Source organism: Elgaria multicarinata, chromosome 3, assembly GCF_023053635.1.
Source record: "Elgaria multicarinata webbii isolate HBS135686 ecotype San Diego chromosome 3, rElgMul1.1.pri, whole genome shotgun sequence".
In the NCBI taxonomy this organism is placed as follows: Eukaryota; Metazoa; Chordata; class Lepidosauria; order Squamata; family Anguidae; genus Elgaria; species Elgaria multicarinata.
The window spans coordinates 115331397-115351315 of NC_086173.1; the positions used below are offsets into that span (position 1 = coordinate 115331397).

Here is a 19919-nt window from a genome sequence, read left to right on the forward strand (position 1 = left end):
GGCCTGGCTGGTGAAGGGATGAGAGGAGAGCAACATGAAAGCCATCTTCAGCAACATTTCAACACCCCTGTGCTATAAAGTGCATGCATACGCTATAAAGTGATGTGCTACATGCTCTGTAGCAACTGATTTGGCCACCATTTGCATGCTCATAATAAGTTTTTCTACTGCCAATTAAAGCTGCCATGTCTGCTGACCTCAAGGATCACAAACTAGGCAGGCTACTGGAAACTCTAGACTTCAAGCATTGTGCTTCTCTGGGGCTGACTTAAACAAAGAAGCACGGATCAGAACTATGTTTCTAATAGAAGTAATTTCTACATGGGAAATAGTGGCACTGGAGAAAGCTGTCTGCTGGAGAGGAAATGCAACATGGAACATGAACAACTTGCTACATGACCTCCTAATGTTTTTTTGGCCAAGATAGGGCCTGTTACACTAGCTTAAGTTATGTGCCCAATATTCCAAGTCATGCATATAAATTGCCCCCTGTGTGATGTTTCCCATTTTTGGATTGTGCAGTAAAACCTCAATGTGAATTAGCCTTACACGAAGAGAACATTTAACCGTTTAGGCTATCACAATTGCACTTCCTATAATAGGATCACAGAAATGACTGAATCTCTCTCTCCTCCCACTCACCCCCCTCTCACTGAGCATCTCTACATTAAGGAAAATTGCGTTGTTTACCCAGGGCTGTTGTGCTCCCTGTTCTTCAGCGCAACTGATATGAGCTGATTATACTGGAGGAGAGGGGCAGCAAGGCAGACGATCCTGCTTTACCCAGGGCTCCTTTAAAGGTATGAATTGAGGGAGCACTTCCCTCGCTCCCTGGCATGGGTGCAAAGGAAGGGAGAGGAAACCTTGTTTTCATAAGTTAACTTGTGTTGTACTGATCCTTGCAGCCCCCAGGAAAGCCAGGACTTACTTCTGAGTAAGATTGTGCTGTATATCTGCAACCCTAGTCATACTTACTTGGGAGTAAGTCCCATTGAACACAATGGGACTTATTTCTGAGTAGACGTAAGTCTGTAACCCTCCGCACACTTACTTAGGATGCGTTTAGTATGTTTTTAGTACGCTTTTTGAAAGTTTTAACAATGTATACTGTGTTTTGATTAATATTTTATGTATTTTATACTTGTTGTTCCCCGCCTCGATCAGAATGGAGAGGCGGGTTAGATTTTTTTTTATTTACTTATTTTATTATTATTATTATTACTACTACTACTTGGGAGTAAGCCCCACTGAAGTTAAAGCGGTGCTTTTGGTGGGGTGGGGGATTAGTTTTGCCTCCCTTTGTTACAGGGAGGTATTTTACCCTCTTCTCGCTCAATTGCAGACACGAAAAGTCCTTCCTTGGCAAGTTCATAGCAGAATGCCAGCTTTACACACTGATGATTTCACGCCATTAGGGTTTATTCCAGCTTATCTCTGATCTATTACCATTGTTTCATTCATGCTTAATTCCACATTTGAAGTTAATGGCACTTAAGGGTGATTACTTTTGACTGAATTGTATCCACAGCTTCCATATAATCCACATCTGTTTTCTCCACTAAAAACGATTTCAATAATGTAGTGGGCCATTCATTCCTGTTTCAAATTGTATTAAAAATATAGGGTTAGATCCAGAGTTTGCTCCCAGTGCCCCAAGCAGAGTTCCAAGGACTCTCTGGCCTGTGGATGGAGTGAGGGATCTGCACGGTACTGGTGTGCGGATTTGTAGTACGGTACTCACATGACACTGTGCCTGTCCTGCTGACACCCCGCCTCTTCCCCAGCCTTTCCTAGAATGCCTAAAGTCTAGATTATTTCCCTAAGTGTGTTTAATGCATCCGTGTAGTGCTAGACTCATGTTTCCCTTTGTTGGGGGCGTGTGCTGTGATGGGAGACTTGCTGTTGGCATGAATAGATTGCATCAGGTCCTGGCAGGGAAAAGTGGTCTCTCCCAGCTGCTGGCTCCAAGTCTCAATAGAAAACCCAAACCTTGCATCTCAGGCTCAAAAGCGTTTTTTAAAATCGTACAATGCCTGAATCTCTACAGAGACAGGATTGTACTTCCTCAATGCCCCCAAGAGCCAGACCAAAGGGTTGTTCTATTTTTGCTGGGCAGAGAGGCGCTCTGGTTGAAGAACTCAGCTGACAGGACCTGCTTGTATATGTCTTGTGAAAGGGGGGGAGGAGCAACCAATGAACTGGAGAGAGAAAGAGAAGGGGCAGGGTGGAGTGGAGTGGAAGAGCAAAAAATTGAAAGAGCAGCATATTCAGGTGAAAGGAATCATAAGCTTGATGTGCTTATGCATCGGAGGTAAAAAAAAAAAAAAGCGGAAGGAAAGCAGGGGGGAAAATACATGTGATGGAGCTCCCAATCACAGAAGTCAAGATCTGGGTCCAAGCCAGTAGAAGTATTGAAAGAAAGAAACAGCAGGAGGAATATTATCCTTCAACAACTTCAAAATGCTTTGATTATATATTAAGTAAACCATATGGCATACTAACACTTGACATTCACATTACAAAAGAACAGAAAATACATTAATATTTTTATACAGAAAGAACTATGTCATTTAATTATTCATTAAAACAATGCAATCAATTTAGAAGTCCAACTGATCAAAATATATCTGTAAAGAATTTTTTTTGCTTAAGGAAAGAATACAAATATATTCAGTCTGTCATGTTTGATTCTGAGGTCTACAAAATTAGTCATCCAATTGGCAAAGCAGAGCAACTCCTCGCTTAATCCAGTGCTGGACTGGTTTATTGGTTAATAGCATTAATGCGATGACAAAGTTAGTAGAATGCCCAGTTGTTGAAAGGGTTCCTTTACGCTCACTTGTCTTGTAGAGTGGACACACATAGGCATTGGATTTCTTTATGTCTGATTTTTTTGCTTCAAAGGAAAAAAAAATGCTATAAGTTAAAAACATTGAGAATATTGTATAAGGCTAAATAATAAGGTGTTTTTTATTCAGTGGTGACTAATGAATTAAAATTCACTACTTTATTTAAAGAACAATTTATAGACTACACTGTAACACACTAGAGTCAGTTTCATCAAGAGGCAAAACTGAGAACAAGCAACCGTACATAGTGCGTCTATGGATGGATTGTACTGCTGTATAGTTTGCGGGCTGAAGATCAAATGTTTGAATGCTACCTTATATAAAATACGCACACATACAAAATTAGCATATCAGGGTGGAAGTCATAGGATACTGTTGACGTGCTTATTTTGAATGCATCAGATGTTAGTTTTTGCATATGCCTCCCACCTTTCAACTCAATAAGTTCTCAAGCTGATTAACAACTATTAGAGAATAAAATCAAATGATATCTAAAAATCTCTATGGTTTGGCGCCACACTTAGTCGTATTTAGAGTAACCCCTATGAAATCTATTGGACAAGTTAGCCATGTCTAACTTAAGTGTCATTGATTTCAATTGGTCAACTTTCAGAACGACTAAGCCTGTCTATATGGAGGTGCTTTGGCGGCGGGAGGCGCCTTGCACCCACATTTCACTTCCTTCCTGGCATCTGCACTCTAATGGTCTCAAGCTCCTTACAGAGCTTCATAGGGCAAATGCAACACTCTCAAGGGTGCCTGGAAACAAACTGGGAGCCAGTCTGCTGATGTGTGTGTGTGTTTGTGAACATGAGCGACATATGCTCTGATCAAGGAATCCTGGCCTACAGTCAATGCTCCACTTTACTTACTTGGTTTTATCCAAATAATTGGCATCGTGTCAAAGAGTATTTTAGGGTGTTGTTCACTTAGGAGTCCCCTAGTGAAAGAAATAAAGAAACTGCGAAAAAAATCTTAACATAACACACGCACCCAATGAAATAGATATTCAGCTATCATGAAACTGAACTTCAATCAGAAATGTAAAACAATTATTCCAATATAAAGTTCTGTGTGCTAATGAAGCTCCCCTATTAAATTCAATGGATCTGCACAAACAATCAATAGGGAAAGCATCCCAGTTAGGAAACCTCCAGGTGGGTTTAGTTCAGCTTAATGTCTCCATAAAGTGAGACTTTAACTTAAAAATTTGAGTTGCTATGTCAATACACTGCAAATACCACTACTGTTGGGAATGTTTATCTAGCATTCCCAAATTTCAAGCAGGATTTTTAAAAAATCAACTGATCAAATAATACATCTGATTATATATATAAAACAGTTCTGATGACCAGAACAAATCAATACATTCCTATTGCTTTTCAATTTAATTTATTAAAGAAGAAAAGTATTGTAATATTAAAATCCGATTTCGATATTAAAATATGTATGTCAAAATACTGAAACAAATTCAATGTCAGCTTGCAGGGAAATGTGTGGGGAAGCACTTTAACAAATTCACATTTTCAGAAATACTGACTTTGCTCTGTCCCAGCGAGCCCCGTCTAAAAATAATCCATGGATATAAACACCATCTTCTGGAGCAACATTTGAAGTGTCCTTTGGAATAACCTAAATGAAATGCAAAGACTAATAAATGTTCAACGCAGTTTTGTTTCACACCTCAGTCTTTAGTATAAAAGACCTGATCCAGCATGCACAGCATGAGTACGAGGATCTCTCTGTTTAATAGATGATCAGTGTGTCAGCTTTGATAGAATTCCTCCCTTCTTCCCAACAGATATGCAAACAGGAAACTTCTAATTAACACTGGAGAGGACTATCTAAAAGTATTTCTAGATGACCTTTAAGGGAGGAATCTACTCAGCAATAAGTAATGTAAGACTTACTTCTGAGTAAACATTATAGAAGAATATTGGCTACAGGAAAAAGCTTTCCAGGAGAATATAGCACTAGTATGGAAGCAAACACAATTGCTTTTAAAAGTCCCTTTAGTCTTGCTAGTAGTTTCTTATGTGAAATGGAGTCTGAGAAATCTATGGCCATGGTCTCCTTGGGCAAGTGGAATTAGTTGTGCCATTCTTTGGACCCTATCAGAGTTAGCAGACTATGCCACTATATTGTCGATCACGAATTTGATCCTGTGAAGGACCGGGGAGTTATAAAATGCAGTTGAGTCCGGAATTACATTTGTTTCTGAATTAGATCTGTTTCTTTGTAAATAGTAAACCATGTCTTCCTGTTAGGTAGTAAACCATAGTGGTGATGGATAGGTAGGGAATAGTTTGATCTGTTTATGGGAGGAATCTGGCCAGCTTGTTTATGGTTCAAACCGGCGCCAGGACCCAGCTCTGGTATGTGGGAAAAAGTGGGAGTTAAACTTCTCGAGGTCAGGCAGAGGCTTCGCACCTGGGGGCTATCTCCTGCCCAGCTAATTGGGCTTTGTGTGAGAAGAAAGAGCAATCAGCCTCATTATGGAAAAGAGAGATAAAAGGCTGAGTGGATTAAGTTGGAGCAGGTCTTCAGCCTGGAGGCTATGGACGTCTGCGGTTGCCCAGTTTGGGAGCTGAAGGAAGGTTAGGGTATTGTTGTTTGCTGAAGGCTGGTTTTTCCAAAGGCCAGTTGGGCCGCTTTGGCTGGAGGGGGGAGAAGGGAAACTTAGTGGAGAGATTGCCTGTCCTTTCCTGAATGGATTCGTGGGTGGTTCTGCCTGATTTCTATCTACTGCAAATATTCTTTTCCCCTGCTTCTTTGTATTCTCCGTTTTATTTGCATGTCTGTAGCTGCTACCAACCAAGTTCTTATTTAGTCATTGTGTTTCTACAATAAACTTTTATCTTGGTTACTTTGGGTGTTTGTGTGCTTTTATTCCAAAGAGGTACTGGTTCTGGAGTGGAGTGGGGTGAGCACCCCAGAGGGACCCTTGGGAAGGACTGATTAACTCAGACTTCCTCTACAGATCCCACATCAAAACAGGTGCAGGTATAAAACCTTACAAATCACACAGTAGTCTACTAGTACATTCTGCTAGCAAACCCATTCTTCATTTGTAAAGTGTAGCCTTTGCAATGTAGTTATACCTGAAATTCATATCCCAGTAGATCAATAGGGATAGTGTACTTCCGGGCATAGTTCTGCATCGCTCCAGTTAAAAAAGCTTGTGTAAAAAAGAACCCTGACAGCCAAAACACACAGGGCTTTCCAGAGTCATACCAATCCTTGGAAGAAGAATAGAAGAATATATTTTAAAATGCTAGCTATAGATTCATCATATTCTACAGATTCATGTTAACAAATCCTGCTGTAAAAAGCTCATTTATGGACAAGATTCCTAAGACAAATTCTAGAAGTTATGATTTATTATTAATCTAATTCATTAATTTTTTTAAAAAAATAATGTGTAATCCTTGTTGCTTTACCTGTAAAAATTTCAGCCTGGCCAAGAAATCAAGGATGTAACTGCCCAGTGGTTTCAAACTTGGGTAGGAACGCTTAGCCCAGTTCTCTGCAACTTTCCCAATGAGGAGACTGGCACAAAGGGCTTCCAGTTCAGAATCCATCACAACCAATCCCTTAATGGCTTTCTTCAAATTCACCAAAGTTGTACGTATGGTTCGTATTAAACTGAATGTGTAATAAAACACAGAGAAACTAAAAATGACAAATTTTAAATAACCTGCAAATGTTACTACCTACTAATCTAAAAAATTATACTCCAATATTATGATGGGTACAAAACAAGTGTAATTTAAATGATCCTAGTGTAGAATGAAGAGAATGAATGAAATCCATATGAGATAAATGCATACCAAGAAAAATAGAACAGAATGCACAAAATATAAATAAAGTAACCAAAGCCCTTACTTGTTAAAGCGCTCCATTTCTTGTACCAGCACAGTATTCATACTTTCTTCATATCTCACAGGATATTTAAGGAGTGCAGCTTCGATATCATAATCACTTGGAAGCTAGAAAGGTTGACATACTTGTTTCCATTTTGACAAATATAAGTCAGTTTTAATTAATTATATGGTAATATAATTAATGTGATGAAAACTCATAGTGAATGATGGTGATATCAATTGCATTCTAATTGTCAGCCAAATTGCTATCACCTACATTTATTTATTTTATTAATTTATAGAAAAAATTATCTCTCTCCCTTCTGGTGCTCACACACTACTCAAGGTGGTAAACAATAATTAAAACAAATAATAAAATTTCAAAAACAACAATACAATAAAACAGACAGATTCATCAGATTAAAAAAAAAGACATAATAAAACGTACCCACCCAAAAGAACAAATTCCTGCCTAAACAAGTGAGAGCTACGGCATGTCTACACAAAGGGTTTGCCCCGGGGTCGCTTCGCAGTAGCAGCACATCATCTACGTGACACAACACCAGAAACTCCGCTGAAAACATGTTGGGCACTTACCCCAACTTTTTTGGCAGCGGAGGCTTGTCACAGCCCATGGTGCCCCCTGATGGTCACCATGGGCTGGACAGGGAAGGGGTTGGACCTCAGGAAAGTCCTGTGACCCATGGAAAATAATAATAAAAACCAAAACGGGAGGAGGAGAGGAATGGGCCCCGTGCCTGTTTAAAAATTAAAAAACCGGGGGGGGGGGGAGAGGAACGGGACTCGTTCCTCCCCCTTTTTATTATTATCTCTATCTGCGCAACTGCGCAGATACAAATAATAAAAAAACTTAAAAAGGGGGAAGGAACGGGGAGCCAGAGGGAGGTCAGAGGGAGGAGAGGTGGTTCAGGTGCCCAGAGTCCCTCTCCTTGTCCTCCTGGCTGCCGCTGGCCACCTTGTTCCTGCTTCCTCTTTCCTTTCCCCCTCAGCCCACCACAGGGAAAGCTCACACTTGTGTTCCTTACTGTGCAGATGCTGGGAAGGAACGCAAGTGCAGGGGTCAGGTGCCTTGCGGCATCAAAGCACCACCATCAAGACAAGGGCTAATAGTGTGGTGTAGTGCTGGACTGGAGGGGGGAGGCTGTCTAAATGTCTTGTAAGCCCTGTGGTGGCTGCAAATCGGCACTGCATCAGTTATACAATGCAGCACCAATTTGCAGCCACTGTGGGACTTTTCCCCGAAGCTGCGCATTGGAAAAGTCAGGGATGAAAGGTCACCATGGCCCTTCTGCTGTGTGATCTGACTCTGGGTTGATTCGGAGGATTCTTGGGCGGAAGCAACCGATTGGTTGCCAGAAGCTGGAAAGAGGGCAGTGGCAGGCTCCAGAACCCGGAAGACTGCTGGGAAACCTCACACTCCCTCCTGGCGTGGGAATTTCCTGCTCCCAGCCTGCTTTAGCAATCCCACAGATTTTCAGGGTGAAGGAGCAGTGAAGTGGCACCTTGAAGGCAGGAGAGGAGAACCAGGTAAACCATCTTGAGTTCCTTGGAAGAGGAAAAAAGTGGGATATAAATGTAATAATAACAAACAGAGAAGACCCTTTCTCTTGTCCCACCACAGCTGGGACAAAGGAAAGGGCCTCTCTGTCAGATCTTAGGGTACAGGCGGCTTGGTACAGGTGGAGACAGTCTCTAATGTATCTTGGCCCTAGGCCATTTAGGGCTTTAAAGGTAACTAACATCACTTTGAATTGTGTCCGGAAGCAAATTGTAACCTTACAGGGCAGATGTGATATGATGCAGCACGCAGCTGCCGGCATTCTCACTGCTGAATTTTGGACCGACTGCAGTTTCTGAGGACTCTTCAGACATACATCATATAGAGCATCCAGAGGATGTGTGTGGAGTTTGGTGTTGATCCTGCAACACCCCCACTAAGGTTTTCTAGCCACTTCCCCCTTTGGGGGACACTTGGGATTTTTGCTCCTCTGGAGTAAATGCACAGGGATTTTAAGGTGGAGCAGATGCCTCCCAACTAGGTATGTGTGGAGTTTGTTTCTGATCCTGCAACCCCCCAAGGTCTTCTAGCCACTTTCCCCTTTGGGGGGCACTCGGGATTTTTCTGCCTTGGTGAGTTATCCACTACCAGGGTTTTGGTGGTGGATTGTGTGCCTCCTGACTGGGAGAGGCTGTGTATGAAGTTTTGTTCTGATCTTGCAAATGTCCATGTTTCAGAGGTGAAACAGCGCCACTGCTCAGGCAGGAGGACTGTGGCAGGATAGGGGGCGAGGGGGTCAGTTGAATTATACACAATAGCTTAATAAGCTACTCACTTAATATGCTTATTAACCTACCAAGGGCTATCATGACATCCGAACACATTCAGAATAAGTCCGGGGCAAACTTATCCTAAGTATTTTGGGGGAAGTAATTATTTAGTAAGGAATTATTTTATTTGTCTTTTGATTACCTTGCTAAGGATGTCATCTGCAATTTCATATAAAGCGCTGTCACCACCACCTGAAGACCCTCCTTGTGTACTTCCTCCTTGTGTTAGGAGCAGAGATTCAAAGAGGATTTTTGTTTGTTGGAGATCCTTTGATATATCCACATTATCATGTAATCCAAACACTTCTGGTTGCTGACTAACAGGGAGATTCTAGGACACAACAAATTCAGTTCATTAAGTAGGTCATGTAAAGGTTGAATAAAGAGTTTGTTTCATCAAAGTCAGTATCATTAATGCATGACTTGGTTCTGCATGTAAATGACAGAGGGTTCCAAAAGAGGCTTAATGGTTATTTGTTATCTTCCCAGGGATTAAACAAGATTGTACAATACAGCAGGGGTGATCAGCCCCAGAACATGGGCTAAATCTGCCCTGCCTGGGGTCCCAATCTGGCTCCATTCCTTTGAACCCACCCCTTTTCCTCTGACCAACGATTATTTGATGGTTTCTCAACTTTTACCATCTCATACAAGGTACCGCTGTTGCTCCCTCCAGTGCTTCCTCACTTGGCCAGTCAATTGGCCAGCCACTACCTCACTTGCTCCCCCATTGCAGCAGCAGCTGTAACCTCCACAACTAGCATTACAGCTAAAGCAACAGCCAGAAGATAGGAATGTTGCATTCCTATTTTATTGTAAACTAGCTGATATGCCTGGTGTTGCTCAGCCCCCCTAAGATATATGTCTGTGAGGTAATCATCTTAAAGTAGTAGGCCTGTGCTAGGCCTATGAGTTAACTTTTAAACAAATTAAATTTGTGTCTTTTTTACCTCTCTCACCCTCACAACAACCCTTACAGTACGACGACACTGATAAATGTTGCCACGTTGGAGAAAGCAATTAAAACTATAAGTTATCAATATCCCAGCAAACATGTGTTTCCACGCCCCTGTCCCATGAACCCATTGCATGCTGTTCAGAAATTAATTAACCTCACCTATGGGATCAAAACACCTTGAGACAGCCCTGATAATAAAAATTACCTTCATTAGGGTCATTCTGAAGTTTACAAAGATAATATATACAAAGCATGTTGAGCACTCTGAAGAGCTATATCGATAATGTTGACTATTATTAACATGTCCTAGAAATCCAGAGTTTTACACATTTGTATCTTTTGTTATATGCAGTTTAAACATCCACACAGAGTAGGATATGTAAGAAAGAGTTGGATATTTAAAACAGCCAGCACAATTATATGGCTATGAGATACATAATCCTTTACTAGGCTGTTATTCCCTTCCCACATTCAAACTAAGTTATAGTCACATGTAGTAAGTTAACATGGATTGCTGTATCTCAGCAGTTTCCAGCTTGGGCCCCATTTGGGAATATATCTGTGATTGAACTATTTTGTTTCCTTTCATCTCCTATATGTTATACTGTAAAGAAACTAAATCCTATATGACCTGAGTACAGAGAGGCAAAATAGTACCTTAATGAATTCAACGTAGTCATCATAGGTGCCCCTTGGGGGGGCATAGTAGTTGCCACTAGGAGAAAACGGATACTGAGGATTCTCAACTATTTCTGGGTTGTAAAAGTCAGCCAACATAGTCAGTAGTAGGCGCCTATCCCAATCATCCGTCACTCTTCCTCCATAGTTGCACTCACCAGTAAGATAAGATATTGCTTCAAATGGAACATGTTCATATTCATTTACAAACAACTGAAATAGAAAATAAAACAATAGATTTAAAAGTCTTCAAAGGATACTATGATTTGCTCTTGCTGTAGCACATTAACAAAGTTCACACACTGTGTATGAATAAGAAAACAGATACAAGTCACATTGCATACTTTCTGTAGTTTTTTTCAGCATGAAAACATTCTGTACATTTCCCCAAGACTAGGTATAAATTAGGTGAGCTACAATGAGTTCAGATTCTCAAAATAATTTAATTAGCTACTTATAATGAAGGGACACAGAAAACTTCTGAAAGTATACCACACCTCTTTACTTGCTCCAATTACTTGCTCTCTACTTGCAAGTAAACTTCTGAAAGTATACCACACCTCTCTACTTGCTCCAATTACTTGGACTACAGCAAATTTAAGCCCTGTTGTCTTCAGTGGATTAACTCTGAACATAACTAAGTCTGGATCCAAACTGTTAAAAATGTAGCACGCTTAAATGATTAGCCTGGTGTGAAAGGGCTATTTCAGGAGATAAAGTGCCTGTACTGTCATGTTAATACATGGTGGCTTATAAGCAACACACAACAGCTTTTTTTGCAAATAGCCTACTGTGCCCCGACAGACAATCAGACAAAGAAGCTACACAGCGTAGTTTACTCCCCCCCATCCCCCTGAAGTCCTCCCAGCTTCCTTTGTGGATTTTCAAGCCTTTGCTGGGTCCCCTTTCTTTGCTTATGTGCAACAAAACGGGGGACTCCTCATTCAAGAGGGGCAGAACAACGCCAGGGCTTTTGGCCACTCCTGCCAAACAGCTCTGTAACCCACACTGGCATGACAGACGACATGCTAACTCACCATAGGTAAAAGAACACTTACTGCAGACCGTGGGTTCCCAGAGTGGCTTATTTGAAGGAAATAACCCACCATGAGTGGGAAAAGAGCTCACAGACAACATACTAAGCCATCATGGATTAAATAAACCATTGTGGTTTATTTAATCCACAGTCTGCAGCTATAGCTGAATTGACACATTTGGAAAGTGTAGTTACAGACTAGTAAAAGGCTTACAAAACAACAAAGCTTTAGCATTTTTTAACTAATAGGCGTTTTGAGAGATCTCAGGATTTTTATAAGGCACCATTGTTATCCATGTGGTCCTCTCTTGTTCTGCACACTGCGGTGAAGTCTCAGAGATAGTACAAGGAGGCTGGATGAATATCTGTACCAGCACCCAGTCCTGTAGACTGATATTACATTGCAATAATTCAGAGAATTGGACTATTAGTATCCAGAGAAATATGAACACCGTGGAATTAGTTTATGATTCTTTGCCACAGCCTTAGATGTGTTCTAAAAGTAATAATACATAACTTTACCTGCAACTGTCTTACACTGATACGCAAGTCTGATTCATTAAATCCATATGGAATATTCCATCCTAGAGGCCCAAATTTTTTTCTCTCCTGAACAAGGGCATGAAAAAAGCAAACTCCAAAGAGCAGTTTCTCCCATCTCTTTAGGGAAAAAGCAAAATAGTTAGTTGTCCCAAATGTGTGTGTATGTGTATATATATATATATATATATATATATATATATAGAGAGAGAGAGAGAGAGAGAGAGAGAGAGAGAGAGAGGGAGGCCGACCTGTTTGACTATTAAAACCATCAAATGCAATTCACAGTATAAAACAAACCCCAATATAAAAGTGGATGGTGCTGTCCCTCATAAATGACCTCCTCTCTGCAACATGTGAAGCATTCAATGATCATGAAAAATGTTCACCATGGCTTTTCCCAACCATTAACTTAACTAAACGCTGTTATGGTTTTAATGATGTATTGTTTGTAGTATGTTGTGAACCACTTCAGGATTTTAAAAATTGGATGGGATATAAAAATGTTCTGATATAGATAAATCAAAATAGGATGATGCAAAGGAAGCTGAACAAAGCATATCTATCTGTCTATATGTAAATTATTGGTTGTATTAGGGTTCAAAAATACTTGAAATTATACAATGCTGTCCCTCATTAACTTGAATAATACTTTATCTCAGGAGTCCTACTACAGTCAGTAAATACTCCATGTTTGATGCATTCATTGAAGTCTCTATTCACTGGAATCTGGACTCTTCACTGCCTTTTTCTGTTATCACCTACGTAATTAATATCCAGGTATAGTGCTCACGTATGACATTTATTTTTTATTGGTTAACGGGGATTGATATTCTGCACTATATTCTATAAAGATAAAGGGGCAGGGTGGGGTAGTACAATAGCTACCTTGAGCTCTTTGAAAGAATATGGGTTAATGATATAACAACAACAACCTTCCAGCATATAAGACCTCTAATTAGAAAATGGGATACGTATACTGGGAACATACACCACCTGCACACTGCTTCCAATTTCTATAAACAAACTTTGATTGGTGCAATAACAATTTCTAAGAGAAAATTACCAGCTCCTTTCCTGGGCACCCAGCGAAGAAGGTGGGATCACAAAGAGGATCAGAGAGGTAGGATTGAAGCATATTTAACCGAAGACCTGTAGGAGGCTCATTCGTCATCTTTACACCATTCTGTAGAATGGTTACTGGAAACTAGACAAAACAAGTATAACAGTATGGCATTAGGAGATTTCCATCCTTATTTACCATTTTTACCCTACTGTGTAGCTTCAATTTTGTTTACTATTTTTTACACATTCAAAAAAGAATATAAAATAATCACATCATGAAGTGACTCTTTTTTGTTTCCTTATTTTTATTTTATATATAAGGAATAATTTGTATGTATGTATGTACGTACACACGTACACACACACACACACACACACACACACACACACACTCTTTGTATAGAGTAGAGTGTTATGGTGATCTTTGGTGTCCAAAATTTGGTGACTATCCACATTCATGAGCTCCATCACACCTACTTTTTCCCCCTGATATGCACCCGCGATTTTGACCTCTGTTTCATTAGCGCAGCAAGTGCTGGTCACTTTCACGTGCATGCATTGTTGTGCTATTTCACAATGTTTGCTTTCCTGAACCACCCTGCCCCACCCCTTCTCCCTCCAGTTCATTGGTTCTTGTGTTGATGGACAGCTGCCTTCCCCCTCTTTGGCTTTGTTGTCTAGTAGGGGAGTGCAGAGGAGGTCTAAGACAACTGTGGTAGACTGCATATCCACTATCTTCGGCAGAGGGATAGATCTTACCCTAGCTGGATACTTCTGGAGCAGGATAGGATCTTTATCTCCCCTAGCCAAGTCCCAGTAATACAGGTCAGATTGTCCTCAGCTAAAATCATGTCCTAGATGTTAGCTGTGCTACTTGAGAGCAACTTGGCATTTTAATAAAGCATAGAGAGCCAGTGTGGTGTAGTGGCTAAAGTGTTGGACTGGGAGTTGGGAGATTTGGGTTCTAGTTCCCACTTGGCCATGGAAACCCACTGGGTGACTTTGGGCCAGTCACAGTCACAGGGCTGTTGTGAGGATAAAAATTGTACGCCACCTTGGGTTCCTTGGAGGAAGAAAGGTGGGATATAAATGCAATAATAAAATCTGCATGGAGGAGAGGAAGCTGAGTGCTGTCTGGTGGGGAGAAATACACTGGTGAATGTGAACAGTATCATTTAGGTGGCTGCCACTGTTCTGACAGTTAGTGTATCTCTGAGTTTTGGACAGTCACAAACTTTGGAGCTGTCAATTATCACATGTAAAAGTTAATATCCAATTTCATGCAGTTATGGTAACACAGATGTGTATTTTATATTATGCTATTGTTTTAGTACATTTAAAAATGATCCATAAATCAAGTTTTTGCTGGAAGTATGAAGCTATTTTTTGTTTTCATGTTTCTTTGGAATGAAAGTTTTCTTCATTCTTGTATGGCAAAATATGCACAGAAGTATATGACAAAATTAGAAGCATCTGGCATTCAGAGAGCCAAAATTGAAAGAATCTAAGGGAAAGCTTAGGTCATCTGTCAGCTAATGGCCATTATGTGACATGCAGTATTTGTAAATAAAGGACTGTAAATAAATAATGATAGTATTTTTATAAAGAAAACGAAAGATAAAAACAACACTTTGAACAGGAAATGTTTGACACTATGTGTATTAAACTTGGTGGATGAAATGGTGGTGCTTGAAAATAATCAAAAGAAAGATGAGTAAATTTCTTTAAAAAGGGTAATTGCTGAAAACATAACAGACAAGTGATCATCTACTGACTCAGAAACTGCTATTTAGTATAGAATAAATATTATTTGCTAAGTATAACATTTTTCATTAAAGGATCCCTGGAATAAAAAGTACCTTGGGAGATGGATAACTAGTCAGCCATAGTCTGAAAATGGGATGGCAAGTATCAGTGCTAAACTCTTCACAGATTTTCTCTAGCATCGGCATCCAGGAAACAGCAAGATGGCAGTTTTGTAAACAAACCCAGGTTCCTTCCTCCATTCCTTCTCTAATCATTTTTGCTGCTATTGGTCCTTGCCCTTGACCAAGAGAGATGGACTGAAATTTGTTTCCAACCATATTTTTGTCATTTGCAAACTTCAGAAGGCCTGGTATGAAAGGTGCAATATTTTAGTATTTGTTAATCTGAAAACATTAATTACAAAATGCAAATCTATTTGTAAATTATCTATTTTTTATTTTTCAAAACAGAAGACTACCAATCAAGTTTGATTTGATAAATGTATATATAGGTGTTGCCTGATTATCAGGGGGCAAGTTATATGTTGCAATGATATACACATGCAGAACCTTCTTGCAGTACAATTTACATGTGTGAAACATTGATTTTTACATAGATGTGCCCACAATGTACTAATTTTGTAATGTAAAGTGCCCCTCATTTATAGTGTAAAATGAGAAGAACGTCTAAGCACATTCCCTAGAACAGTGGGTTTTGTGGGGGTTTCCCAAGAAATGTCCTGAATTGTTATAGGAAAATCTGCTTCCACATCCACTCTTATCAAAAGGCTGCCTTCACGGGGCTGGGTGGCCGCTGTTTTTAGGAAAACCCCACATTTTTGCTGTTGCGGGGTAGCAGTGACTAATCCTGACGATGGAGGCAGCACAGGCTTTTTGGAGAGAGAAGAAATGTGTGTGGGGAGAGGTGAGCACGCAGCAATGCAAGTCAGGCTAACTAATATTCTCACACATGGCCAAACAGCCACCACCGGAGGGCTCACGGTTGGCACTGGGGTCAGTGCAGGGGACCTTCACAGACACGTGCGCACAGCAGCAGCAGTGGGCCCTTCTTTGCCCACACCAGCAGGGAGTGCAGGGTTTTCAGATACTGGAGCCCATCCCCTATGCTCTTCCAGGCATCGGGTGACCAATTAGGGCACCATCTGCCCTGGAACGCCTTCCCCCGCCAAACGACGCTGGAGTGAAGTCACATGACAGAAGACCTTTTCCCAAGGAAAAAGTTGGGATAAGTCCCTGACTTCGTTACACTGCAACTTTGGGGGAAAACCCCGCAATGCCTGTGAATTGGCAGCTGCGTTCTATAACAGATGCAGTGCCAATTCACAGCCAACTCAGGCCTTTGAGGGTGTATAGAGAGCCTCAAAATATACAGGTCAACTAATCAAAGGATTTAAGAAGAGAAAAAAATCCTGTTACCTTGTCAATCTATCCCACCTCCCTATTATTAATAATAATTATATTATTATTATCTCTTTCTCGCTCATGGCGGTTTTTCTGGATGGACATGACGGGCGTTGCCAAGTCTTGCTGTCTCTTACAGATTCAGGAATTTCCTGACTATTGAGCATGTTTTAAGTATGGCTGCTTTCTGGATGTTGGTGTGGATGTATTTTGGAAGGCCCAGTTTCTGAAGGCTTTCTGTATAGTTTTTTTATGTGATGCCAGTGACTGATGTGACTAACAGAATAATTGTGACCTTTTACTGTTGCCATAGTTCTTTGACTTCCATGGCTGCTGCTGGTGGTTGTGGTGGTGGTATGATGATGATGATGAAGTAGGTGTTAAGTATATTCTTGCTTCAGGCATAGGCTAGCTTTTTTTGTGCTAAACTTTAGGGTGCTTCTGGATCAGGCATTTATCCCATAACCCTGCCTCAATTAAAACATTTTAAGGGGGTCCAAAAGTTGTCATCTTTCACTTGTACCTTCGTGTGCTTTCTCATCACTTTACGGCCTTTTTTCTTATTGCAGAAAATCCATTAAAAAACAAAAAAAGGTGGGATAGCTGCACAATGCCTCCTGATTGGTAGCACCAGGAGCCCTCCATCTAAAAACACCTTTAATTTTAGTACCAGAATAGACAGAGTCAAAGAGTTGCTTCTATTTCTTCACAACACCATCAGTGGAGGTACTTAAATTAATAAATCTAGTCAGTGGTGGCTGGTACTCACTGGGGCTGGTGAAGTGAGGACAGATTCACCAGAGATGGAGCCAACAGAGTCACACCATCAATCCATACAGACCCTATTATCCATCCATCCATTCACACAGACACACTATATCCATACATTCACATAGACAGTTACACCCCATATCCATCCACCCTCCTCCCAATATCCCTCCATATATTAGAGGCCAGAGGCCAACACAAGTCTTTGAAACTAAAAATACAGAGCTCACCCCTCCTGCAAGCCTTTAAAACAGAATACACAGTACTTACAACCCCCTCACAAGGCAAGCCTTTAGAACTCAATAGCACTGCAATGCTGTGGATTTGGAGGGAGGGGAATCAGCAGTAAAAGTGGCGCCATGTACACAGCTCCCCTCAACTACCCCACCTCACCTCACCCCACCACACACACACACACTTTATTTAGAACACTTGGTCTCTTCCTCAGAATCTTTTTTCTGTTCCTATGAACATAAATAGGAAGTCAACTTCTGTTGGGACAGGTTGAGAACTACAAATAGGAGATTTTTCCTCCTCCAAAATACAATCTTTCCAAGACCCATGATAATCAGATCCTTAAGGAGAAAAAAATTATAGGGGCTCTTATACGTTATTGCTTCAAACAAATAAAAAGGAAAAAATGTACTACACAATATATGGACTTACTGGCCATGGGATCTGCTCCAGGAGACAACACAAATATTAGCGGGATTGTAGCGTTTGAATCTAAGTAGCTTTTTGTTAGATCAAATGGTGGTGGCTCAACAAATTTCTTTCCAAGTTTGTCAGTCACAAAAGTGGTTATAGCTGGTGTGATCTGTTTCAAAAGAAATCTTCAGTATAAAATAGAGGTTTGTTGTACTCAACCTGTAACTATTCAGATACTTGTAAGAAATTTAAACCTTGTAAACGGTTGCAATCCATATATACTTACGCCGTCTTTATTTACAAGCTTTCATATATATTTTTTAAACACATACAGGGCTCTATTTATAACTGCTGTGGCACCGTGCGCATTGGTTTTGCATGAGACAAAATGGCGGAGTCTACAATTCAGAAAGCAAACAATAACAGTGTATCTAACTGCCTACAAAGATTATGCTAATATACTACCTTGTCAGGTCTCAGGCATCGAAGAACTATCATCTTCTTTATTTCATTCAAGTTTGTATCCCATGGTCTTGGTAAGACAACATTCTGGGGTTCTTTACTGTCGTAGATTTTACGCCAGTCACTGAGTTGTGCAGCTAAATGATTCCTATAAAACAAGTAAAGCGGACTTAAACTTTCCACGTTAACAAGGGCTCTTTTAGATGTCAACTTTTTCTAAAGCTCATGGTGCTTTTGGGTGACCAGCGTACTGGTACTTACAAACCAAATGTCAACGGTTCCAAACCCTATAATGAGCACTGCTAGTCCTAGGACACATCCTGACATAGCATTTTAATTTATTTTTTTTACAGGCAGGCATAGCACCAGTTGAAGGTAATCCACAAATTCAAGTACCAATCCTCATGCCAATTATTGCTGATCGAGTTGAACCAGCAGGACCAGTTTAGGGGCATAGCTGCCTTTCTTTCTAAAGAGCAAAGGCTGTGTAACTGCTCAGAATAGGAAGTACCACTTCTTTAAAGCACTTCCTGTCACCCTTCCTATTTAAGTGCTGTTAGATGTGCCCCAAATGTATTAGCAGGACCAGCACAAGTAACAATTGTGTAAAATCAATAATGGCAACAGCAAATCCAGGGATAACAGATACCTCTTCTAGAAGAAACTTCCTGATTTGCTTCCAGAATTATGGCTGACCTAACTTTGGAAGCACATTTAGTTTAGGAGCAATAACATATTTATATTTTATGCAATGCAAATAAAACAACCAGATTATCTCTTAATTAAGCTGTTGAAAACCTAAATGGAGGCTTCTAAATAGAACTTACTTTCCAGAAGTTCCCTGCAGTTCCTGTCTTAGGAAGGTAGTGATGGGGTGGAATGTGAAAATGGCAGGGGGTGGACAGTGGATTTTATGAATCTGCCACCCTCACCCCCCCCACCCCATACCAAGTCTAAGATCAGACCCAGACCAATCCTAAATGGATCTAATTTAGCCTGCTGTCTTCAAGAGTCCTACCTGTCAGGCTTTCCATTTCCTATTGCCTTTTCTTAGTGAAGGAGAACAAGGAGGCTTTGGAATTCTATCATGGTATTAGAGCCTCAGGATATAGGCCCCAGATGCGTCTACAATAACATATGGGAAATGTAGTTCTCAATGTTCCTAAATGCTGTTGCATGATTTTATAGCAATGTCTAGGAACATGGAACTGTAGGGAATTACATTTTTCAAGGTTTCCAAGATTTCTGAAAGCTGCTATGCATGCTTGTTACAAACTTTAGCGTCAAAATCCTCCCCACCGCTGAGTTCTGGTATGTAATACAAGGGCAAATGACTGCAGGGAGGACTGGTGCCAGGGCACCAAAGAAAGCACCTGATTTGCAATGGACCCAATTCGCCAAATGTCTGGAGAGTGTTTTGCAAAATAATCAGGGACCCCTTACCTAGGGTGACCATATGAAAAGGAGGACAGGGCTCCTGTATTTCAGCAGGTGTCATTTGTATATATGGGGAACCTGGTGAAATTTCCTCTTCGT

General features: G+C 40.6%; 1 protein-coding gene across 1 annotated transcript in view; it reads right to left on the reverse strand.

Moving 5' to 3' along the window:
• Positions 1 to 2571: 2571 nt before the first annotated feature.
• The window catches only part of DNAH12 (dynein axonemal heavy chain 12), a 107423-nt gene continuing 90075 nt past the window's right edge, over positions 2572 to 19919 (reverse strand). Inside the window, exons 61-73 of the mRNA XM_063121339.1 lie at positions 18387 to 18531; positions 17940 to 18090; positions 15198 to 15451; positions 13340 to 13480; positions 12256 to 12393; positions 10677 to 10910; positions 9204 to 9392; positions 6735 to 6838; positions 6290 to 6494; positions 5951 to 6088; positions 4390 to 4481; positions 3722 to 3789; positions 2572 to 2896 (exon numbers count right to left, since the gene is read on the reverse strand). Of these exons, the coding sequence (XP_062977409.1) occupies positions 2706 to 2896; positions 3722 to 3789; positions 4390 to 4481; positions 5951 to 6088; positions 6290 to 6494; positions 6735 to 6838; positions 9204 to 9392; positions 10677 to 10910; positions 12256 to 12393; positions 13340 to 13480; positions 15198 to 15451; positions 17940 to 18090; positions 18387 to 18531 (2050 nt within the window). The 3' untranslated portion in view covers positions 2572 to 2705. The remainder of the gene's footprint in view (positions 2897 to 3721; positions 3790 to 4389; positions 4482 to 5950; positions 6089 to 6289; positions 6495 to 6734; positions 6839 to 9203; positions 9393 to 10676; positions 10911 to 12255; positions 12394 to 13339; positions 13481 to 15197; positions 15452 to 17939; positions 18091 to 18386; positions 18532 to 19919) is intronic.